At 40.9% G+C, this 25,903-nt stretch overlaps 1 protein-coding gene across 1 annotated transcript in view; it reads left to right on the plus strand.

Moving 5' to 3' along the window:
• The window catches only part of ncanb (neurocan b), a 226,318-nt gene that overhangs the window by 83,638 nt on the left and 116,777 nt on the right, over positions 1 to 25,903 (plus strand). The window contains exon 5 of the mRNA XM_042483584.1: positions 11,924 to 12,006. Within this exon, the coding sequence (XP_042339518.1) occupies positions 11,924 to 12,006 (83 nt within the window). The remainder of the gene's footprint in view (positions 1 to 11,923; positions 12,007 to 25,903) is intronic.

The raw sequence follows: 25,903 nt of genomic DNA on the forward strand, positions 1-25,903 counted from the left end.
GGATTTACGGTATCCCATACATCCCTGGATCCTGTCGAAAGACAAAAACAGAGAGAGGGAGACAGTAAAGCAAAGTGAAAGAGAGTGGAAATGCAGAGATGCAGGCTGCAGCAGAGCAACAGAAAAAGGAAATAATATAAAGAGGAGAGAATAAGAGAGCGAGGGGAGTGTAGAGAGGGAAACCCTGGCAGCCTCAGTGAAATATGTCCTGACCTCCTGTAATAAACTGATAACATCCTTTCACCACAAATGCATACATCTGTAAACAGTATGCATTTGAATGTGTGTGTGTATGTGTGCTGATGCGAAGCAGCTTGTATTGAGTGGCCGGGGGCGGTCACAGAAGCCATCGTTATGTACTGTCTTCATGCTTCATGGTGTGACTTCCACAGGCCGTGTGTCTGCTTGCACTGTGTGAACAATATTGATTACGAAACAACCACAACAAAGATTGTACCAATATAACTTAGAGTGGTGACGCCCCCTTGTAATTGTATCCAGTCCAGGTTTAACAGCCATGGGTAAACCAGATTCACCTACATTTACTTATAGGCTCTGTTTGCTGTCTTTACATCATTTCATTTCAATTTACATGATTTTCACAGAATCTTTCATTTATCAGACACATCCTGCTTTGCTTACATTTGAAAATTAGTTTTGTCATTCAATAAAGGATAATTTAAAGGAATGCATAACCAACAGTATATCAGTTACCCACCTTGTGTTATATTGAATTCATTAAGTAAACTGTTTTTTTCTCGCATGTCTCCACGGTGAAGGATCCAAAACTGAGAAAACTCCTGAATTGGAGTAAAAGGGGGCCAGGTTTAACAGTAGCAAAACAATATACATATAATCAAAAATGTGTTTCTAAACTTTCACACAACTTGTGCATCCAAGTGTCATTTATCCAGTTGCATGCTCAGTACTTCCCAAACACATGCATCTTTGCTAAAATCTTACTATTTAAAACATCTTGGCCTTGTTTAAAATGAGAGTTTAAACACATGCATTTGCAGGCACATTATTTGTCCATGTATGTGACTGTTTATGTGGAAGTGTTTTAAAGGTTTTAGTGAACATGCAAGTGTTTGGGAAATATTGAGCATGAGATAAAACATGGATCCCTTTTACTCCATCAAGAATTATCTTCGTTTTGGGATTCTTCGATCATCATGGAGGCATGTTAGAAAAACAAAGTCAAATTTACTGTAACACAGGACTAGGAATTGATATACAAATGATCATTTTGTGGGTGAATTGTTACTTTAAATGTTTTAGTGTGGAAAAGATTAGTCTGTTATTCAAGTAGCGGACTCATAGGAAAACTAAAAAATATAAACATTCACATGGTTCAGGGTTAGAAAATGTGATGATTTCATGCTTTTCTCTGTTTTATTTTGAATGAAAGAGAGCAATTTGAATATGTGGCCTAGGACTTTAGGAACTTGTAATGAGCATTTTTCACATTTCTATTATTTAACAGATTAAATACCTATTAATTAAAAAAAAAACATTAGTTCAGTAATCACCAATTGCAGGGAGCCTTAAAATGTCTATTCATACTAAAATATAAATATGCCATACAAAAGCTGAAAAGGGAAGCATGTAGCATCCTACATTCAAATATTTGTCCTTCGTCCAAATCCACATAAACATATGCGTAGGCTAAGACTATTTTTTTGTCCATGTGAACCCTGAAGGTATTTTGCCTTTTAAACTCTTGTGTACAAGGTGTCCAAACTATTTTCCCCCTGTACCCTCGTCTCAAGCCACATTTATATTCCAGGCAAAGACAAGCAGGCGGCCAAGGGGACCTTGATGTGCCCAGAACAAGTTTAACATTTGCCACCGTATAAAGTGGCTTTGCAGCCCAGCAAATGAGAAGTCTCAGACATTTGAAAATTGCCTGGCCACCCTTCCTGCACGTAAAAAGCTTTCTGTCACCTCATTTTTCAGGGGAATCTCTCCCTCTCCGTCCCTCCCTCTCTATCCCATTACCTTCCCTCTTCTAAGTACAGTGTCTCACTCTTTCTCCACATCATTCCCTTTCTTTTTTTTTTGCCCTTTTTTTAGTCCCATGTACTGTAGGATGAGCTCTCCTTCTCTGGCCATCGGGAGCGAGGTAATATGTTTTACAGAAAGGAATGGGTGATACTCTGCTTCCAGCGCAGTCTTTAACAGGGTGCCTGGCTGTGTTGGTTTCTCGCTGGGTGGGTGCGTTGTATGAATGAGGGAGACCTGGGTGGCTTTCAGCTGTAAGTAATGGGTTTCTATATAGTTCTGGGCAGCCCTGAAGCTTATTCCCACACTGCACCATCAGGGTGCTCAGCAATGTCACCCTCGCTTTGTATGGTGGCGCTCGGTCAGCACTGTGTGCTACACAGCCTCTCTCTCTCTCCCTTATGCCATTCGGACCATCGTGTTGATTTAAAATTGAAGAATTAAAGCGGAAAAGCATCTGAATACACACATCAGTCCACCAGAAGCACTCAATAAATGCACTGTGTGTGGGTGTGGGTGCGCGTGTGTGAAGGCCTAAGTCAAACTCCTCACTGTAATTGACAGCGCTTTTCAGCTCCATGGCGATAACGCTGGAACAAGAGCAGCCTCATACTTACTTTTATTCGTTCTTCCTTTCCTTCCTTTCATCCCTCCATTCCTCTTTGCCAAACTCCTGATTAACTGCACCTTTTCATGTGAGCACGAGTAGCTCCTCATTCATGTACAACACAGCGCATTAATAATCAGCATTTGTATTGCACCTTTCAGAATAACAATTACCAAGTGCTTTGCATAAAATAAAATGAATCAGTGTAACAATGAAAAATATGTAACACTGTAACAAACTAGAATTACTCACAAATAGTTGTATGTCAGTTTGCACTGTGACATCACAGTGAGGTACCTTTTGAATTTAAACTATCGTCACTTCATTGAATCCCATTAAACATTTGTGTGAAATTTTGTTACACTTACTATATGAATTCAAGAATTATGGCCAAAACATATTTCTTCAGAGGTCACAGTGACCTCAACTATTGATCATTAAATTCTAATAAGTTCATTCTTGAATCCAAGTGGTTGTTTCTGCCAAATTTGAAGTAATTCCCTGAAGGTGTTCTTGAGAAATCGCAGTCACAATAATCACAGACAACCCAAAAACATAATACCTCTGGCCTTGGCTATTGCCAGCACAGATAAAAAACAGAAGCAAATCAAATGCATTGAAAAATTTGTAAATTAGTACAAATCGTCTACAAAATGCATACATCTGTGCCTTGAGATGAGATGTATGCACAGATGTATGCACTAATGAGTCCATACCACGTCATGCATGTGTGTACTCACAGGGGCATCTACCCGTGTTGTTCACACTTCCATCACACTGTAAGTGCATAAGTAAATTTGCATTCCCATAGGTGTTTTGTACGATGCATATTCAATTTTCATAATATTGCAGACTTCATTATAATGCAGAGCTGTTGCAACTTTTCCTCCCTCATAACCTGCATCTTCTTCAGCCTCTCAGGCAGTGAGGAAAATGTTATTTCCTGAGCATGCACTGTTTGTGTGTGTGTGTGTGTGTGTGTGTGTGTGTGTGTGTGTGTGTGTGTGTGTGTCTCTGGCTTACGCTATGTGTCTGAGCCCATATGGTGGGCTCTGAATCTGATGGCAATTTCTTCTTTTTTTTTGGGAGCCTTGCCATATTTCCTCACATTGGTCTTCCAGCTCCCATTCCCCTCCAAGCGTATACATACAGCGGCAGGCCTCAGCAAAGCATCAGGGGAAATTTATGGCTGCTTAAGATTCAAGTTCCCCCCACACCCACTCAGGCTTGGCATTTGAGTGGGGCTGAAATAAGCTTTTCTCTGTACCTTTTCCTGTCTCACCATCTCATTTCACACTTGCCTTTACTACCTCACTCTCTCAATGTCCCACCACCTGTTTTACTTCCTTTCACCACCTCTGTCTTTACCTTTTCTTCTCTCGCTCGCATCTGGCCTCTCTTTATTCCCCTTTCTGTATGGATTGTAATTGAGTAGTTCAGTGAGTTATCAGTGACTCATCTGGATTGTCTCTTGCACAGCGTGCTGTCTTCCGGCCCATAGTACTTTTTCCGTCTTTTTGGAGACCTTCGGCGTCCTGCTGTTCTACCTCATACAGCTTTTATAAGATGGAATATAGCCACCCACTCAGCCATTGTTTTCACTTAAGTGCTTTTATTCTGTACAGTAACTCCCAAACAACAAAGGAAACCACCCAAGGATGATGCATGCTCAAAGACAGGTGCAAACACAGAAGCGGCCCCCGTTAGTGCAGAAAATGTGAACCGCTGAAGTCATTTATGTATAACACAGCGTGGCAGGTTCTGAAACCTTGGTAATATCCTCCCCGGAAGGAAAACAATCTTTTGTCACTCGAAGGTTAGCCTCATTTTTCACTCTAAGGGACTTATACACAGACATTGATGGGACTTACTCCCCCTGTGAAACCAGCACTATTGTGTGAGAGTGTGTGCTGCAGGAACAACAGCAGTGTGATGGAGTGACAGACAGGCAGGCAGACTGAGTGATTAATGAGCCCTCTTAATAATGCACCATGGTGAGGAAAGAGTGACGGGACAATTTGAGAGAAGCAAAAAAAAAAAGAATGGAGAGAAAACACATAAGAGACAGCGAGTCATGGATATAGATGGTGGCAGACGCAGATTGGCAGCTACATTTTTCCAAATCCGGATAGACAGAATGAGGTAAAAGGTGAGATTAAGATGAGATGACAGATGGTTGGACATGATTTCTCCATGAAAGGCTGAGGTGGGCCCTGTAAAGGTCTTTGACTTTGAAATGCGTCAGCTTGGATCTGTACTTTTTTTTTATGTCTTTCTTTTTGTCCTCCTGTCTGTCCGTCACCGTCTAGCTGTCTGTCTGCCACATCTACAGTATCTGTGACGGGCTTGGATAGGGAACAGTGCACTCGTCTGACATGTTGAGATCTGGCTGGATCTTTGCGGCTGGTATTACGCACGCAGTCGGAGCTCTCATATACTGAGTCTCAGTGGGAGATCATGCAGGTACAGCTGTGGGTGTTTGTTTATAAAACAGCACTGACGCTTGAAGTGGATGAAAATTGACTGTTTGCAATGCCCCACCCACCTGATTTAGTGTTGCTATGCCTGCCAAGCTTTTATTTCTTGCACAGCACATATTATGCAGTTTACATTGAGTAGGTTTACATGCACAAAAGTCCCTTATATTCTGACAAAGATAATATTTCAACTAAGCTGCTTACATATCTAATGAAAATGAAAATTCCATTAACACTCCTGTTTACATGCAGCCGTGCATACTCTGATTAAAGTGCCCTAATGTGTCGCTTATCACATCAAAATATGGAGAAGGAGAACAGAAGCTGCTTGTCATTTTGCTCAAAATAGGATTTTTTTCACAGTTTCTTACCAGTGGTGGACGTGTTAGACTCACTTTCTTTCCTTCACCTTCTTAAAAAATGTCAGTATTGTGATATTTGCGTATATCATAAAACCTATTGATATCCAAGTCTTTCGTAATCTTTCAAAGCAGGTGTGCTTCTCCTCTGCATGCATCTCTATGCCAGCCTTACAAACTGTTGGCGAGTTGGTTTGTTTACAGCGTATCCACGACAACACAGAGCGGATAATGAACAGATGAGAGGCTGTGTGTCACAAACTGTGATACAACCCCGTTTGACACTAACATTAGAAATTGGATGACCTCCATGGCCCATCAGTTTCCAACGGGATATGAGAAACTGTGATATTCTTTGATTCACCGAAACATCCTGGACAGCGTGTTCTCAACCAGGAGTCTCTTTTTTATGTTGCCAATCTGACAGAGCAGAGGATATTGACGAGATAAGTGGCGGATGCGTGCACTTCGTGGTGAATAAGGCTGGTGTGACGGTGGGAATATGAGTTGCTGTCCTGATCCTGATCACTGCGAGGCACCGTTTACAGGACGCTGCAGAGCGACGCTGCAGAGCGACGCTGCAGAGCGACGCTGCAGAGCGACGCTGCAGAGCGACGCTGCAGAGCGACGCTGCAAATGTTGAGGTTGAGTAGCCATGTAGCCATCTTCTTGGTGTCGTGATTTGTGCACGGTTAAATATTCAACAACGTGAAACCCTGTTGAACAAGAACCATCCGGAAACATGAACCAGCAGCAATGTAAGACTCAAAAAGGAGTTAATTACAGAGCAAGTTAAAGGAGCTAATGGGATCATATTTCACTGGAGTTGTACCATGTATAATTCCATGTGACAAATGAATGATAGATTGATTGATTGATTGAATTTGGCAGATTAATGCCATCTCAAGCAAGTTTGACTGGAGGTGCTTGTGTGCACATGCACTAAATCCAAACACAGAGAAGGCTAAGTCATTATTGTTACTCTAATCTATGATATAACGGCAATTTGGCTTCCACATACTTGTTTTAGTCCTGAACAGGTATTGCACATGAGGCATTCGATTTTTAGGTAGATAATAAGTTAGTTAGCAGGTATGCTAATGTTGGTATATTACATTAGAGACAAACAGTTTAGTTTATGCCTCACACTATTGCCCTTTTTTTTCCGTATTTTTTCTGCCTCTGTTGCAACCATGCTGAAAGCGTTATGTTTTTGAGTTTTGCATCAGTACATCCGTATTTATGTCAAGTTTACCGTGACGTACTCAAAAGGCAAAAGGGATATCTCATAATGTGGAAAGTTCTTGAATTTTCTAGAATTAGGTGGTCAAAGGTCACTGTGACCTCACAAAACATGTTTTTTGCCATAACTCAAGAAATGTGCTAATTATGACAAAATTGCACTAAATTCTAGTTTTATAGGTGCTAAAAAAAAACACTTTCCAAATTCTGGAGATAAAAAAGTATGGCTCTTATAAAAACCCAGCACACAACACTACAGCATGTGAAAAAAACCAAAGCTTGACACTCCTGCTGTGCATAGTTACGGTTGCTAGGCTGTGATTGGACAATCGCTGTTCGGGGACAGGGTCTAAGCAAGCGCTGAAAGCCCATCCGTATTGTATACATCCAATAGAGGAGGCATTCTGCAAACTGTGGATGTACAGGCTATTGTGTCAGCAGCTGAATTTAGACTCTATGTGGGTGTGTAATGTCAGGTCTGTCTCGGGAGAGCTGCTGTCTTGAAAGGACACTCACAGCATGTTGCCTGTCCCATGCCATGATACACACACCCACGCCCTCACACACACACACCCACACAAGTCCTATTGTGGCAAGATTGCCAGGAAATAGCTAGGTGAGGAAAAAAGCGTGAAGAATGGCAAAGAACTGGCAACACAGAGGTCAGCGCCTCAATATTAACTGCTGCTGTGCTCCTAGATGAGGCAATAGATAACAGGCAAATGGGGTATGGTAAAAAAAAAGAGAAAAAAAAGCGATTTCTGTTGCACCTCTACTGTTCATTGCAGCCATGGTACAGTAAGTGTAAGAGGAGGCAAAATTAAGCAGTGTGGAAAAAAAAGAGAAGGAGCGATCAATAGCAGTGTAAGTGTGCTAGAGAGATGATGGGTGCAGAATATAAAAGGGAGAAGTATAACAGCATGGTCACAGCAAACAGAGCTCTGAACCTGACCCAACATGAGTAGCTGCTATTGATGACCTGAAGAGAAAGAGAGAGAAAAGTCATGGCAAGACATTCACTAAGCTGGTGGACGCACTTTGTATCAACACAATCCAATTTGTTATATGGCGATTTATAAAAAAAAAGTTGCACCACAACACCTCAAACTGTCATTTAATTTCATTTTTAATAAACCAGATTTCACTTTCTAGTGCGATATCAAGGCTGTTCTGCATCTCCTCGTTAATTAGGGCAGCCCCCGTGAATCGGATAATGTGAATTATTTGTCAGAGAGCCCTCATTCTCTTGTAAGATATTAATGTTTCTTCTCCACCACGAAGAAACACATTAAGAAGGCTTCAGATACAAAGGTTACAAATTTAGTTTTGTCATGAAATAATCTTAACATGCCAAATTCAGGCTTTGGATACAGTTTTTTATAAACGCATTGCTAAAGCAACTTCTTCCACCAGTTTTCCAATTTTTTTCTGACCCTGCCCTTGAGAAATCCAATAATTTTAACATGTTGTGAGACTTCTTGAGTTATGTCCTCTTTGCCTTCAAAATTACAAAAACACACAATTAAATCAAAACTCATAGAGAGCTTAGCAAAACTTGCTAAGCTCTCCACTGACTCACTAGTTTGGCAAGAAAAATGCTTCTTTGAAGTGTGAGGAGTGCTCTGATGTGACAATTTATATAGTTATATAAAGCATATCCACCCTTAAAGGGTCACCATGTCACCCCCAGTGCAACCAGACAGTAAAAACATTTGTGATGCCCTCTAAAAGCTCAAAACAAACCGTAGAGAAATATCCTCAGAAATGGCCCATTAGCAATAGCTGCCCTGCATTCAAATACTATACTTCAACAAAACACCAGCTTATAATGATGAGATTATATCTGCTTTCAGAGCTGTTTTGAGATATTGAGCTTTAAAGTTTTGCATTCCAAATAGCAATAATGATATAAACCTTTTTTTCCCAAATAAAACATCCAAAATGCATATAACTTAAAAAAGACCTTGTTATTACGTTGTCTCAGAATAAGAATATATGAATAACTCAACTTTGACAAAAATGTAAAATAGCTACTTATAATTCTAAGGTGACAAATAGTCTTACGTTTAGAAATAGGATAAAAGATGTGAGATAACTTATTACATTGCACTCAAGAAACATATTAAAGGAATACTTCACCTACAAAATTATCGTCTATATATCGATTAGGCTACTCACCCTGTGAAATGCTGAATTTTATTTTTCTTGCACGCCTTCAGAGTGAATGAAGAATCCATAGTCGAGAAAATTCTTGATAAATTGGAGTAAAAGGGGAAAGCTGCGTTTCAGCAAACAGCAAAACTACATCAAAACATCTGCTTGCAAACTCTCACACTATTTGTGCAGTATAATTTAAGCCTCATTTATCCAGTCGTATGCTCAGTACTTCCCAAAAACATGTATTTTCACTAAAACCTTACTGTTAAAATCACCTCTGCATAAAAAGTCTCTTGCATGGAGGAGTAGCACACCTGGGCAAGCGCATGTTTTGAACTCAGAAGAGTACATTCTTGCACAGGTGTGCTACTGCTGTGCAGAACTGCTTGTAAGCTTTTAGTGTAAATGCATGTGTTTGGGTCTGGACTGGATACATTTGGCTGGATTTACACTTCACGGTTTAAATGACCCAATTACAATTTTTTCCTCTCATGTGGCACAGATTGGATGTGTATCATGAATGTAAAAGCTGGAAAAAAAGCACATGAAATCAGATATTCTCAGTTTGGTTTCAGGCGTCATTCATATGTGGTAATAAATCAGATATGATTCAGATATCTGCAAATAATTCTGTAGTCTAAGCAGACAGGTTGGATATTCCCCGGCATCGTGAGTTAATGATGTAATTACATGTGCTTTGAAAGCGGAAAATACAACAGTTGAGAACAAGGGCTCAAGCCAGGGGTCAAATGCAGAAGTTTCCTGTCTTTTAAGCCTTTGGGGCAGAGAAACAGTTCAGGTGAAAATAAAGGGTTTGTATGGAAACAAACAGGTACATGAGGACATTTCAGTCGCAATGCGAGCGGACTAAACCATTGTTTATGCATGCATGTTGTTTCAAGCACAAGTAAAGTTTAAGCAGGTGTAAATGCAGATGTTGGATTTGAGTCACTTTTAAGAGTCGATGTAAGCACGCGGTGAAAAAATTGAAAAAAGGGAAACAGATCAGAATTGGGCATTGGTTATACTGCATACGCTGTCTAAGAGTTTGTCAACAGGTGTTTTGATATAGTTTTGTCATTTTTTTAACCTGGCCCCCCTTCGGTTATTAAGAATTTTCTCTGTTTTTGGATTCTTCATTGACCGTGTAGGCACGCAAGAAGAGTTTGCTTCACAAATTCAGCATAACACAAGTTGAGAAATTGATGTAAAAATGATCATTTTGTGGGCAAAGTATTCCTTTAACAAATGGCACAATTAAAACAACTGGTAGCAGTTCATATTTATGCCTTACAAGGACTGAATGCTTTGTGAAGTTATGTGACTTTTATCTGTCACAAATAATATGAATCTACACCAAACGCCTGGAGACTCTTAAATGAGCTTCCATTCAGCACAGCGGAGGCATTTGGTATGAGCTCAGTGTTTTTGTCCTTGGCTGTACCTTTGAGACTGAGTCAGAGCGACCAGCGCTGCTGTAACTGACACTGGCTATCTGTGTCCAGCATCTCCGCTACCAGCCGCCAAACCCCCTCCTCCCCCGCAGCCTCCCCTCTGCCCGCAGGGTCCGCTCGGCCCACCGCGTCTCCAGAGATGCCATATTCATTATTTACACTCAGGGTTTCTCAGGCCCCAGGGCAGGGGCTGACCTACCTCATTTGGTCTCTGTCCCCTTGGCTTTTGTGAAACACATATTAGCAGATATCCAAATATATATAAATAAACACGCTGATTTTAAGTGAGTAAGGAAATTACTTTAGCCGTGATCACTTGCTCGACAGCTACACAGATAATTCTTAAGGGTTCTGGTAAAGAAAAAGAAAAAATGATGTACACCGAGGTAGTCACTTCACAATCTATTTTCTGTCCTCTGCATCAAGATAAGTCAATTCCCTTAAAGAATTAGAGGAAAAACCAATATTGAGTGTAGGACTTGAATTCAATTCCCCTGTTAATTCACAAAAATATAAAATCTGTCCAAATAAACCTGTGCAGACATACCATACGACGACGACTCCTGTCAACCTGGTTCTATAAAAGATATTTTTTTATGTTTAATGTCACAGCGTCGAAGCCGCTTTGATATCTTTCTGCTCGGCAGAGTTTTCAGCGCACCGTGTGTAACAAGGGAACCCAGAGGTCCATCATGTTAGATTTGGCTCTCGTGCTCTTATCTGGCTGTTTCTATTGTTGAAATGCATCAGTATCTTTCCCTGTTGTGCAGTTGTTTTTGCTCCAAAAAAAATCTTTTGTTTTCTGCACACAGCTGAGGTGGTATTGTCTGTTAATCCTTCACACCACATATCAACAAACAAGCTTTTGTCTAAAGGTAAACTTTATCCTGAATTTTGTGCCACAAACACTGAAGGCAGCAGCTCCAAAATATACTGTAACCTTTAAAATTACGACACTTAAGTCAACTCTTTTATCACCTGGATAACTTTGATGTTAGTGGCTCAGTGTTTAGCACCGTTGGCTCCATGTTAGTGCAGATTTCAGTCCAAAGACATGCAAGCCAGGTGGTTTTGGAGAGCACGGGTATAAAGTGAGCATCTGTGTCTATAAAACACGCTGGGAAAGTTGCCAGTCTACCACAGACAGTCTTTTTTTCTCTACCTTCTCCCCAGTGCATGCTGGGATAGGTTTAACCACCCTGTGACCCTGAATAGAAATACAAATACAACAGAGGAACGGAGCTATTTAAAGTTTCATTGGGGACAATGCTGTGAAGCGTATTTTCTTTATAATACTTGAAAAAGATGATGGTCACATTAATTCGAGTTTATTTGTATGGCCGTTAAAAAGCCCTTAATCACAGCTACAGTCTCAAAGTGCTCCAGAAGACTTCATCACTCCCACATTATGAAACATCAAATTAAAATGAATGAATCGACTGCCCTCTATCCTCAGGCCCTCGCTGAGAGAAAGGGAGAAAAAATCTCATGAAAAAGAATTGCAACCGGTGACTCATCCAAGCACACAGTGTGGATCAGACGAGCCTCACAAGGGCAATGTGTTGCTTTCACTTCCCTTTGTGTACTCACACTCCCTCCGTCTCTCTTCATCTCTGTCTCCAGGTGCAGCAGGATGCAGGGCGTACTGCCTGTGTGTGGACTGCAGCCCCTGCTGGCCCTCCTTCTGCTTCAAACTGCGGGCTGCGGTGAGTCCTCATTAAACTGCGGGCAGTCCCCGTCACCTGACCTGCTGTGTGCGTGGTGCATAACTCCGTATAACCGTGTGCACAGACGAACCTTTGACCAAACTTTTCACCAGATGATATGGAGCCTGTGAATATTTCCTGGTCTTATTTTTTCCATGTATAGTCAGTGTGCCAAATAATTCATAGTTATCATCAGCAGCAGTGAAAAACAAATCAATGCTGTAATTTCTTTAAAAAAAAAACATGGGAAAAAGCCGATGAGCAACTTGGTAATAAACGTTTCACAGATAGAAAGAAATTAGTAGCTTTAAAAAATAATTGTTGAAACATATAGGGAAAAAAACAAAAAGCTAGGGGAAAAACTATATTTCCAATTATCAGAATTATTTAAATATTTTATATTTAAAATTGTTTTACAAAAGCAATATAATTTTTAAGCACTTTTTCTGGGTCATTTCTGTGGGTTTTTTATAACTTTTTTTTTTTCTATATTTCTTTTTTTTTTTTATTTTATGGTAATTTTCTTATACTTTTTTTTTTTCTTTTTAACAATTTCTTGCTAATTTCTTGGGTAATTTCTTCTTTTGTTGCTAATTGCCATCTTTCCATGTTTTTAAAAGAAATCAAGCCAATTTGTTCAACTTTCAAAAGGTTAATTTCTAAATTATACAACTTGTGCAACCGTCCTGTTGATCTCCTTCAGAGTCCCCTCTGCGAGTTCGGATCCACCTCCTGTCACGTACCAACTTCAGTGTACAGCATGTGATAAATGAGTTCCCCGGTGCAATTAAACTAGGATGAATATATCTGCTCAAAAACCTGGTAGTAGAGCACGGAGGGAAGCACAGGGACTAGATGAGAGGCAGAGTGATGTGTGATAAAGGTAATCAAGCATGTCCTTCCAATCAAAGATAAGCAAAACCTACATCACCTCCAGGAGGCCAAACAGCACGCAATCACTCTCCTTTATCCTCCAAGCCAGGAACTGTTTAGAATGAAACTACTGGTGTAGGATCTTGTAAAACGTTGCTCAAACTGTTGTATTTGCACAGAACAAGTAGAGTCTCAGGTAGGCGTTTCTATAGCTCCTTTGAAGTAATAATACACTTGAAGTATAAAGAACAACTGAATTGTGATGCAGTGTCATGATAAAGTTGTGCTGCTGTAGTTTTGACCTCCTTAGTCTAGGGGTTTAAAAAATTTTAATATTGCGATTTTATACTGTATCAGTTCTCCAAAACACTGAACACTTTTTATATAATAATGTACATGCAAAGATTAGTGACAGCGGTTTACTTTGTGTTGTGTTTAAACTCACGACTGCTAGTTAGCAGTGTTGTAGTCTAACAAGGTTGCACCACTATTTCTTTAATTTAGATTGCAATATATATCGCCTTGCTACAGTATATATTGCAATTACCTTTAGAAGGTTATACATATCATAAAGCCAGATTCTTGTCAATAGACTGCCCTCCTTCAGACTCTCTAGCCTCTCCATGCACTTTGGGAGTATGTGATAGATAGTAGATGGTAGAAAGCCCAATCTTCACATCTGTTTTATTATAATATTGCCAAATATCCAGTAGTGGAAAGTACATTAACTAAAGTACTGTACGTAAGTACAATTTTGCGGTTCCCAGCTAAAGTTGCAAGGACAGATTTGTTCTTTGCAGCTGTGGCACCTGTGAAAAGTATGTTTTTTTGAGATGCATTCCCATTTACTTTAATTTGTGTGGAGCATGTGTGTGCGCCCCATATTTTAGCTCCCTGTTTAGCTGTATTCGCCAGAGTTTGTGAACAGGTAGTGGGCGTCATAATGATTTCAGCACAGTGAAAACGGAGGCTATAAAAAGTGAGAACCAAAACTAAGCATCGCTGATCAAATGCAAACCAAGATTCTGTAACTGAGTTGCATATTTCTTGCCTCAAATGCTTTCAGAAACATGTTTTAGCGTACCCTTCAACTGTAACATGTTTGTTTCTCGCCAGCCAGCCGCCATTGTGTCAAACATCCGAGTTTGCCTTATGTCACCAACCAGCAGGAGCATTTACTGGTTCATTGCTGAGCAGTGCATTCTGGTAGATTGCATACCAGCCAATGTGTTCTGCCTCTCTTTTCGGGACTGTCTGTCTGACTACAAACGGAAACCCGAACCATCTGATACCAAAATCCTGCCCTGTTGCCTTCAGATTCTACACAGAAGTGCAGAATCTGCTTATAGAGATTAGTTGAAAACAAATGAGTATTTATAATCAAGTGACAGTCAAGTCACCAAAATGATGTCCCACCTACCCACAAATCAATGGTCCCAGTTCATGATGGGCAGCCCACCGCAGCAGTGTGGATACCAGCAGAATAACTTCATGGATCTCCTTGTTGACATTTTCTTTGTCTATCAGTCTGCCCTTTCCTCTCCGTTTCTCTCTGTAACTGCGTTCATATCTTAAGCACTTGGCAGACCTTCACAGCTTAGGAATGAGCCCACTTATTCCTCTCATTTCATCTGCTTATAATTACCCCAACTGCACTTCCAAGAAGGGGGCGAAAAGATGAGATTTAAAGGAGAAAAACAAATCAGAGATCTCCAAAGCTCCCATTCATCCTCTTAGCTATTTCTAAAAGGGGGGAAGCGATTTTGATATTTCGTTAAATCTCTGAGATATTTATTTCTAATATGTATTTGCAGAGCTCATTAAAATTCGCTTTGATTCGGCCAAAAAAGCTGGAGTTTAGGATCTTAATCCTCTCATTATGTGTCAGCAAGTTATCCAAACTCTGGAGAGACTTGACATTTTGCATTTGTTTGGATAATCATTTTACTGACTTTTTAAAAACCCACGGTTTTTGCTGAGAGGGGGACAGGGAAACATGTAACAGGGCTTATGAAAAGGAAGTAATAGAGGCTTCCGTGTCTTACAGCGACTTACACAGAAAGTCTGAGTCATTTATCTATCTGTATGTCTGCTGTGGTCGCTCAGCAGCCCCCCTATCTGTCTGTATGGCAGTTTTATCTGTCTATTCCACAGAGCTCTGCAGGGAAGAGTTTGCGATACAAGCATTCACATTCCCGAGTCCTTCTTTGCCCTCTTCACTCTCCTTGTACTCCCCTGCTCTATATTGGTGCGTAGATGCATGTGTCTGTGTGTATGTAGCACACACTGCACGCCCCCATCAGTGCTCTCTGTGGCCTCCCCGACCGTCTGCTCCTCCCTGTATTGTATTGTTTCTGCCTTCTGTGGAGCTATTGGACCTGGCACCGAAGCCTCACTGTGACTCAGGGCTCACATTTACAGGCCGAGAGATGATGAAAATGGAGCCAACTCCTCTGTCTTTCTCTGCGTGTGTATACGTCGGTGCAGAAAAAACCCTCAGGTTACATCTGGCAGGTAGTTTATGCAGCCAACTTGCCGAGCAACACGCACTGTGGCCCACACAGAGCATCTCTGAGGAGCCCGATAACGCACTCGCATGTGCCTCTCAGAGTGTGTATGTCATGCACGTAGACACTCCCTGCCTCTGCTTTAGAGGAGTTAGGTTTTGAGGGCATTAACGTCTCCTGCTCCTGCTGTGTGTCTCTCCATTCCTGCATTTTGGTGTTTTCTCTCTCGGCTGAGCGACTCTGGAAACAGTCAATGGGAGGTAGAGGACTACAGGGAGGGTTGGCACTAAAGCTCACCCCGTGACACTTTGCTTGACAGCCCAGACATTGGAAAGAGGGTTGGATGTGGGGGGATGGGACAGATTAGGGGGGAGCTTTTTGCACATGTGTGTGTGTTGATAATAGCGTGACATGCCTGCCTTTTTGTACAACACTCCTGTGCGTGCATGTGTGTTTATGAATTTTAAAATGTTGGCTGCGTGCCTCACGAGATAAATGTATCATTATGCTTCGGAGGGTGCAAAAATTAGTCACGGCAGCAGACTGCGTGGAGTTCCTGTGAAGCCTGACATGGCCTGGTAGGAGTCAGCTCAGACAGGGAGAAAGCTGCAGGGAGATGGTTAATATTTGTCACCAAGAGAGGATGAGGAGATGAGAGGAGGCGCACTGGATCATAAAGGGGTGTTTAGAGTGTGCACTAAGGGTGGGGGAATTGTGAAATTTGGAATTGCAGTTAAAAAAAAAAAACCCAAAAAACAAGGAGGGAAGAGTGACAGGTGAAGTGCTTATATTACTTATGACACCTTGTTTAAATGTTAGGTTAGGGGTTAAAAAGGAGGAGAGTGAGAAAGTTAAGAAAAGCCAGGAATGCATGGAGAGGAGAGACAGAGCACAATAGAAAAGGAGGAAGCTGCTGAGAGTTCGAGGGATGCCTCTAGGAGAAGAACTTATTCGAGAAAATGTCAGCATGGAGACAAAATTCCCGAAACCTGCGTGATGTCCGCCTGGTAGACGTGCTGTGCCTAGACAGGCAACATGAATGTGCAGACACGTGAAACACACACACACACACACACACACACACAGAGGAAGCCTCAGTGAGGATTTTTTTGGTGCAGCTGGTGTACTGACTATAACTTTATGTCTTTATTTGTGTGTGTGTGTTTATCTTTGCATATTTGAGAGTGTGTGTAGTTCCTGTGGAGAAACGGCAGCTGCACTGCAGTGAACCACAGACCAGTGATTGAACACAGTGGAAAAAGCAGGAGGAAACCAGTTCCCCCCTCATTCAGTTTACATTATACAGTACATGGACTCAGATCTGCTCTTTGAAGAGGCCACCCCCAAAGCACGTACTTAATTCTGTGTGAGTGTGTGTGTGTGTGTGTGTGTGTGTGTGTGTGTGTTTTTTACTCTAAGCTCGTTCCCCCTTTTTTTCCATTTGTGGTGCCTCTGTTGCCATGGTTATCATTTCTGGGGTTTGGTCGGGGCAGCCTCAGCGTCTTTCCCTCAGTCTCTCTAAATGATAAGATATCAGTTTAAAGTGCAGCCACCACTCTTGTCATGTTTTTTCTCTGTGTCCCTTGTTTTCCCCATTTTTCTTTGTGCGTCATCCAAGGTCTTTCTTAAAAGGATGCATTTCTGCACGTCCCTGCAACAAAACAATAAAGACAGCGAGCAGTTTTGTTAGACCGACCGCTCGCACACAAACAAACCCACACTTGCTGCCGCTTCCCTTGAGATGTTTTATTAATCTCAGAAGGCAAAAATGATTCACTTTCTTCCCACTTGTTCCAAAACGTTTTTTCTGGGGGTTTTTAATAGTATTTCAACAGATACTTTATTTCATTTTTGGTTTGTGATATTTATCGATATGTCATCTACATTGTATAAGAGATTTGTTAAGTACTGTAGTTAAAATGTAGTCTTGTTACTGGGATCATGCCAGACACAAAAAGAGTGAAAGAAGCTAATATATTACTGTAAATTCATGGGTAGATTCCTGGAAAGAATCAGTTTTGAATGACTTCCATTTTATTCTACTCAACCACATTTTAGTGGGAAATACTTTTTATTTTTCTGTTTTTTGTTGACAGCTGTGGTCACTTTGCATGGTCAGATTCAGATTTGAGTTGCAAAATATTTGATTGTCAAATAAAATATGATATATTTTTACTGATTAACATACCAGGAGTTCACACAGTATATAAAGTAGTTAAAACTTTCTCCATCTCTGCCAGCTGCAACATCGAAATGCTTCTTGTGTGTTACTAATAATGATCCACTAATATAAAACACTCAAAGGGGTGATTCCACAGAATGAGTACTTTTACTTTTGATACTTTAGGTAAAATTTTGAATGCAAAGCCTTTACTTCTAACAGTATATGTATACTGTGATATTACTACTTCTACACAAAGGAGCAGTATATCAGATTTAGTGTCATCGGGTGATGAGGATTTTAGATTGCAACAAACTGATAAGATTCCTTCAGTGTTCATTATTTAGGAGATTTGACTGCGAAATTATCCACTAAGGACTCTCCCTCTCCAAAATAAACAAACCAGGTGATAGAAACCAGTAAAAATACCCAATTGTAAACAGGCTGCTAGCCAAGCTTCTGTTAATGTGTGTGTGCTCAACTTTTTTGTGATCAGGAGGTTTTTACTGGAGCGAAATTATCCGCAGATGTCTCTTCTTCCCCAAAACAAAAGGTTCTGGTGATTTAAATCTATAAAAAAAACTGAATGAATCAGTTTCATATTGCAAATCCGTGTTTCTCTGATGCTGTTCAGCTTGTCGCAGACCAGCTCTGAGCCCAGTCCTCATTGAGGAAGGGTTGCCTACTATGTGATGCGAAAACAAAAACAAACATGAATGGATCTATGTAGAGCCAATGTTTGGCTCGTCCATTCTAGGCAACTATGGAAACATGACGGTGCAACACGGCATACTCTGTAGATGAAGACCGGCTTCCTGTGGAAAAATAAACGGTCGCTCTAATGTAACGAAAACCAGACAGTTCTTATTTTAGGGTGATTATACACTAAAACATACTTGTATTTCATTTTTTACCAATATTTATCCCTCTACACACTGAGCCTTTAAGTAAAGGAGTACTAAGCATTTTGTAATTTGATACTAATTGTTGCAAAAATGGAGACAGTAATAAATGTTTCCTCTATTTTTTTCCTTTAAAAAAAATGATATACTTCTTTTCAGGGAACTTTCTAGGAGGTCATAAGATAATTATAGACCTGTAAAAGCATTACCACTGAGTCCATTAAAAATGTTTCTCCTGTACTGCCCTCATTCTTTAAACCACATCCATCATGCTCCAGATTAAATCCAACTCTCTCTGAGAACAACAACAACAGTTTGACCTCAGCCCGCTGCAGTCCTGTTTGTGTTGTTTCAACTGTCATTTCTTAACACAGTGATCAACTAATAGCGGCAAGCCTCTGTCAGACAGCTCATCTGTCATGATTTATGACCTACACACACTTCTGCACAAACACACACAAAAAACACATAATCAGCTGACACACAGGCAGAAGGAACGGAGTGGCGACGACAGGAGAGGATGCACTCGATCAGTCCCGGTAGCTCTTGACTGGCAGGCTGACGGGTCGAATTTGGGCAAATCGAAGACAATGGGGGCCTTTATCATTGGGAAGCCCATTGCAGGCACCTCTGGAAAAAAAGAGATGGTGAAAGAGTAAGAAAGAGAGGGAGAGAACGAGGAATGATGTTTGCAATTGTGTTCTATTACAGTGAAAATGCCATTACCGCCCACTCCGTGTCTGTGTGCAGCTCTGTGCCAGCCACATAAAGGCTCTCCGACCGTGTTTAATAATTCGGGAGCATCTCTAAAGTGAAGACAGATGGGCCAACACGTTGATGCCGCTGTGAACCAGCAGAAAGAAAATAAGAGGACCTGAGCTCTGTGTTGCAAGACGTCGGAAGTCGAGCCTCCAGGAGAAGGTGGAGGGCGTGTCCTCCCACGGTGTGCCCTTCTCAACACTCATAGAGACAGACAAAGACGCAGGACGAGGTCAATAAAAGATTGCCTGTTAACATTTAACAAAGTGCCATCACATTGGCTTGGACTTTTACTATCCAATGGGTTTTACTGAGCACACTATTCTTGCTCTGTGTTGACATTCAGCATCAGTATTTCCTCTCTTTTTAAATGCCTCTATACTGGCAATGGTCAGAGGCATTAAGTTTTAGGGTTGTCTGTCTGTCCATCTGTCCTATTCTTGTAAACCCAATATATCAAGAATACCTTGAGGGGATTTGTCTTTAAATTTGGCACCAACATCCTCTCTTAGTCAAGCATAAACTCATTAGAATTCGGTGGTCAAAGGTCATTTTGATCTTCCATCTATCTCAATCTCCTGAAGGTGATATATAAAGAACACCATGATACCTTCTTCAAATGTGGCACAAATGTTCACTTGGACTCAATAAGAAACTCTTTCAAAATTTGGTGTCAAGGGTCAAGTCTTAAGGTCACTCTGACTTTGCATCCATCTTGATAGCATTTCATCAAGAACAACTTCAAGGGATTTCTTCAAATTTGTAACAAACGTTCACTTGGACTCAACGATGAACTGATTAGAAACTGGTGGTCAAAGGAAATGTCAGTGTGACCTTGTGTCTGGCTCATTCTTGTGAACACAACGTCTAAAGAACACATTGAGGAAATTTACTTTAATTTGGCACAAACGTCCACTTGAATTAAAAAAATAAACTGAGTTAGATTTGCTGGTGAAAGGTCAAGGTCACTGCGAATGTTCATCTCATTCTCATTATGCAATATCCCAAAAGGGCTTTGAGGCTTTGGCTGATTAGAATTTGGTGGTCGAAGGTCAAGGTCATTGTAACCTTGTGTCCGTCTCCCTCCCGTGAACTTAATATCTCAAGAACACTTTGAGCAGATTTCCCCAAATACGGAACAAACATCCACTGCGACTCGATGAAGTGATTAGTATCTGGAAGTCAAAGGTCAAAGGTCACTGTGACCTCACAAAACATATCTTTAGCCATAACTCAGTATGTATACTAGTTATAACATAAAACAACATACATACAACATTTCACACAAATGATGATTAACTAAAGGGTCAAATGTCGACTTCACTGTGACATCATGATCTCTGCAAAACACTTTTCTGGCCATTACTCAGCGTCATAAGTCAGGAACTGAAGGGGACACATTTGGTCAGATACTGAATTGGTGACAGTAATGTTGGGTGCCCACCTTCAAACTGTGCTGATTGTATAGATCTTCGGTGCCGCCGGGTGGGAAGACGTGTCTGAAGCATCCATGTTTTCAGAGGCAAGATTGCAAACTGCAACTGCAACTTTACTGGTTCGTGGAAGCATACAACCACAAGGCGGTAATTCTAGTCATCACTCAAAAGCCTTGTGAGCCTTGTTTAAAGAAAGGGTGACAAAGAGCAATAGGAAACACAAATAGATATCCAAACAAAAGGCAGCCTCTTGGGGGTAAGATCTTGATAGCATTTCCATTTAAATGCAGATTTGATATAGCAATGCCACTGGTGCCCTCGCTGGTTTCCATTCATTTCTTCAGAGAAAGAGCGCAATGTTTTTTTTCATGTTTTTTTCACCTGGCCTTCTTCACATTGTAATTTAGTCTTTTCAAGAGGTGTTCTGAAACTGATTTCATTTGATTTAGTTGTGCAAATTGCAGCACCAGCAGGGAAACAAAAATAAACATTTGTCCAAATAAAGTGGACAGAAAGAGTGAAAAGAGAGAATGTGATTGTAAAGCTTGGCTGGCTTCATTTGTGGCACTGTCTTGCTATTGGCAACATAAGTAGCTTAATGTTACCCAAATGGTGCTTATCCAGGTGGAACCTGGCAAGAAACCGACGTGCAGATTAAACATTATTGATGCCTCTTAGCCGAAGAATAAATTTGCCTGTTTTTGTTTCGAGCAAGCTCTCGGCAAGGTGGTTTAGAAATTGCAGTTTGATTGTCTTCCGGGACTGTGTGTTACTCCGTGTGTCTCTATGTGTGTTTGTGTTTGTTTGGAGGGGAGGGGCAAACGTGTGAGTGTGTGGTAAACAAAGATGAGTGCCACATCCTCGAGGGGGATAAAGCAAAGAGAGTGACAGCAGGGAGTGGAAACTGATAGCCTCTTATGAAAGATGTGTTCTTTGAATATGTGTGTGTGTGTGTGCGTGTGTGTGTAGGCAAGAATGTGTCACTATGTCAGTTTGAATCACAAAAGTGCATCTCTACTTTTTCATTCGCATCCTCCTGACTCCTTTTCCACATCACATCACTCCAATTTCCCCCTTACACATGACTCTGGCGTTTACCACTTCCATTTTTGTTTTGTTTATGTATTTTCCCTCCCTTGCTTCCCTCCACCGCTCACAATCCTACACTGTTATTCTGGAGTCAGTTGTGCTTGTTCATCTTTTGCCCAGCATCTGTTTTTTTCCCCTCTGTAAGTTGGAGAGAAAAGTACATCGCTGCTTCGATCAAGTAAAACAAATTCAAAAGAGAATCCGTTTTCCTGTGCACCTACACCTTTTGCAAAGTTTGAGAGCCACTTTGTAGTCAACAATGTTGTGTAACTCACAAAATTGCCATATGAACATGCAGTCACTTAAGAATGCAGAGTGCCTTTGTTCATAAAATGGAGAATTTGAATCCTGTGAGATATGAACCATTAGAAAAAATTGCACCTGCTCTGGTGAAAGTGAAGAAGTGTGCCATTATTTGTTTTGATATCACATTCCTGGAAGATATTAGATTTTGAGGACTTTGGTTTCGAAGCTTTTATTGGTGATTTTTGATAGTAAAGTGCCACTTTACCCGTAACAGTCATTTCCATGCTGTAATGAAAGTTGCACAGTGACAAATTAAGCCAAAAATTGTCAACTGCCTCCTCAGGAAAATCAGCTCTGCTTCCCCACTGTGGGCAATAGAGCAGGCGCAATAGAGACTTTTCAGGTTTATCACTCTGCTAAAATTGAATTGTTTGGCTCTTCTCGACTTTTTCAAATGTTATTGAACTCTATGGATCTAATCCTTACAGTGAAACAAGTCATTACATGCGGGTTTTGACTCTCCAAAAAATATATCGACCGATTTACCAGCCTGTTCTCGCCAAATACCAAATCGCCAAATACCACCTTTGTCAGTGTTTTTGGCGTAAGATCCAGATGCCAAAAGCAACCTTCTGTGTAAATGTGGCCGGGCAGAACCGGTCGTAGTGTCATTATACACCAGCAGATGGCTGGACGGCATCAGCAGGATACATGGTAGGGCGGCGCCACTTCAGAATGCGAACTTATCACGTACGCATGATACGGAGCAGGACGGCGTCAGGTTAAAATGCTGCCAGTAACAATCAACAATCACGCATGAGCTCAGTGTTCGCCGCCCGTCTGAATGTGTTTTTTTCTTCACCTGATCATGTTCGTCCTTCCCCTAATCCTAACCACCTTAACCATCTGCTCACAAGTTTTACTTTCAAATATGTTTACCTCATTATTTGAAAATTTGGCCATATTTAACCCTGTGAAACCTGATCCACATCACTTTTCTTGAATTTTCTTGATTTTTTAAAATGAAATGTCTTACAAATTGCAAGAAATAAGTAAATTTAAAAAAAATTAAATGAAAACTATAGGAAAATCTGTCTTTTTTTCTAGGTAATTTTCTTGTGCTGTACTATTTTCTTGCCAGTTTCTTGGTCATTTTTTAGTAGCTCGTTGCTTTCTTCACATAATTTTGAAAAAAATCAAGCCAATGTGCCAGGTTTCTGACTTACACTGTAACATTATTTGTATGACAGAAAAAAAGGAAAAACATAATAGTTCCCCTGTAGGAGGATTTTTTCTTACAGGAGAAATATCTGATAAGGGAAGTCATTGTTTGTGACCCACATTGCTGTACTTGTTTATCCCTCACCTCCCCTCTCCTCTCATCTTATCCCTCTGCCTTTGAAAGCCTCATGCATTTTTCTTCACAGGTCACCTCGCTCGACGGCCTGAACTCCTCTCGAGTGCGAAACGAGAGGCCATTTCAGCACAAATCCTGTTTGATGCTGCCATGCAGAGCAACATAGATCAGCTGGCGAGGGAGTCGGACAAGTAGCGCTTGTCTGAGGCGATGTCACTGGGAGAAGGGGAGAAGTGGGTATTTATGTGTGTTCATGCGTCTGCAGGGAGGAGAAAATGTGATGGGAGGGCTGATGTTAAGCTATCAGGGTAGAGGCACTCAGCCTCTTAGCTTGAGCAACTGCAACAGCATAACGGCTGCAGGAATGAGCAATGACAGCAATCCACACGCCTGCTATTTGTGTGTGCTCAATGTCACATTAACCATCCAGTAAGGGATGAAAAATGGTGGCTTCAAAGATGTGTGTGTTTTAAGTGCGTGTGTGCGCTCAGGTCTCCGTGAATAGCAAATGACAGATGAGATTCTTTCACTTGTGAGAGCATTCCAGCACACACACACACACACACACACACACACACACACACACACATAGAGTAGACCCACCATTAGCAAAATTGGCAATCATAGATAAGGCAACTGATTCAAAGTTGATCTGAATCATGGAATAAATTTTCTCAGCATGCTGATGGGAAAAATCTGATCTTTGAAATAAAATAAAAAAAACACTGTATGGCTTTATCTATAGGCTGAAGATAAAACAAAAATAAGACTTCCAGATGAAAAACAGTGGAGAACTGAAATGCTCATCTGAAAGCTGGCAGGTGGTCGTTCTGCGGGGGTGGAGGAGGAGAACAAGAGTGACAGGAGATGGGGAGAAAAATGACAGAGCAGACAGAGGGACAGAGGGGTAGAGCGACTTGCGCAGCGGTGTGTCTGTGACCGCTGGAAAAACATTGTTCCACCAATCTGCCATTTAATTACAGACAGGAGGGGCCGCCCCTGTAGCGAGTAGCACTTTAACATGCATCCAGTCAAACGGGAGTGGAGCGGGACACACACAAAGTGTGCAGTGGAAACTGACGCTAATGAAAAGAAATCAATAGGCTCATTTTCTCTACCGTTCAACCGTTCCGCCCACCTAGGGAGTGCTTCTTTCTGTTCTTGCAATCTTTCATTTTTCGTTCTCGTCTGTTCATCTTATCTTGCTTCACTCAGAACCACAAATGTCAATTGTGTGGTTGCGTGAGATGAAAAGTCAGTGGATCATCAAAGTCCTTAAGATTCATCCTCTGAGGACTGCAGATGTCTAAATTCATGACAGTCAATCCAGCAGTTGACTGAGTTGGACTGAACAATAGACGTTTGTTTCTGCCCCTCAATCAGGGATACCCAACATGCTTTGCTTGGTGCCCACTTTTTAAAATGACAGGAGGACAGTAGCCAGTCACAGCCAAACATGCCAGAGGATTTTAGGACATATCTAGGATTTAAGGGCATTTGTAGGGTTTTAAGACCTTTCTAGGAATATAGCACATTTCTAAGGTTCTGGGATGTTTGTAGGATTCTAATACATTACTAGGATTTTAAGATGTTTCTAGGATTTTAGGATGTTTGTAGGATTTTAAGACGTTTCCTGGATTTTAGGGCATTTCTAGGATTATAAGACATTTCTAGGATTTTAGGGCATTTCTAGGATTTTAGGATGTTTGTAGGATTTTAAGACATTACTAGGATTTTAAGACATTTCTAGGATTTTGTGATGTTTCTAGGATTTTTAGATATTTCTAGGATTTTAGGGCATTTCTAGGATTTTGAGACATTTCTAGGAATATAGCACATATCTATGATTTTAGGACGTTTTTGGGATTAGAGCACATTTCCAGGATTTTCGGATGTTTCTAAGATTTACTTGATGTTTCCAGGATTTTAGGACATTAGGGGCTTAGCTAGGACCTTTGTCAGGGCGTGTGAAGATCCTCCACTGGCACTTTTTTTTTTTTTTTTTTTTTTTTAAATTCTATTCTGATGCTGGTGTATGCACTCTGGTACCCTGTTTAAACTAAAAGTACAAAAACAATTCCCAGTGTGAATCACTTTATTTTTATTGTGAATTAGAAAATGGTTGAGGGGCATCCGGCACCCCATTGCGGTTTGGGATTTGGCCTGTTGGACATAATCTGAGTATCACTGCCCTGGAGTCATGCTGCTGATGTGGCTAGAAAGTGGCTAGCTGATTGAAAATGCATGCATTGATGCCTGGCTTTGGGGCAAATTAAATTCAACATAGTGGAATGTTTTTTCCATGATTCTGAGTAGCGAGAATAAAGGGAATTGTGACTGATAAGGCAGCTGGAAAAGAATCAGATTAGGTTTAAGGCTTTACAGGTAAACCTCATTCACTCACGGTGCACAGTGGATAAACAGAAGCAGAGAGAGCTCAGAGACGATAACCTGTATTACTGTTTTGAAAGAGTGGAATTCACATCTACCTCTGTGATGTAAATGAGCCGGCTCTGTCTTTTCAGGCAAGGTGACACAGGATTAGAGTATAATGATAATGTATGATG

This window comes from Plectropomus leopardus, chromosome 3, assembly GCF_008729295.1.
Source record: "Plectropomus leopardus isolate mb chromosome 3, YSFRI_Pleo_2.0, whole genome shotgun sequence".
Classification (NCBI taxonomy): domain Eukaryota; kingdom Metazoa; phylum Chordata; class Actinopteri; order Perciformes; family Serranidae; genus Plectropomus; species Plectropomus leopardus.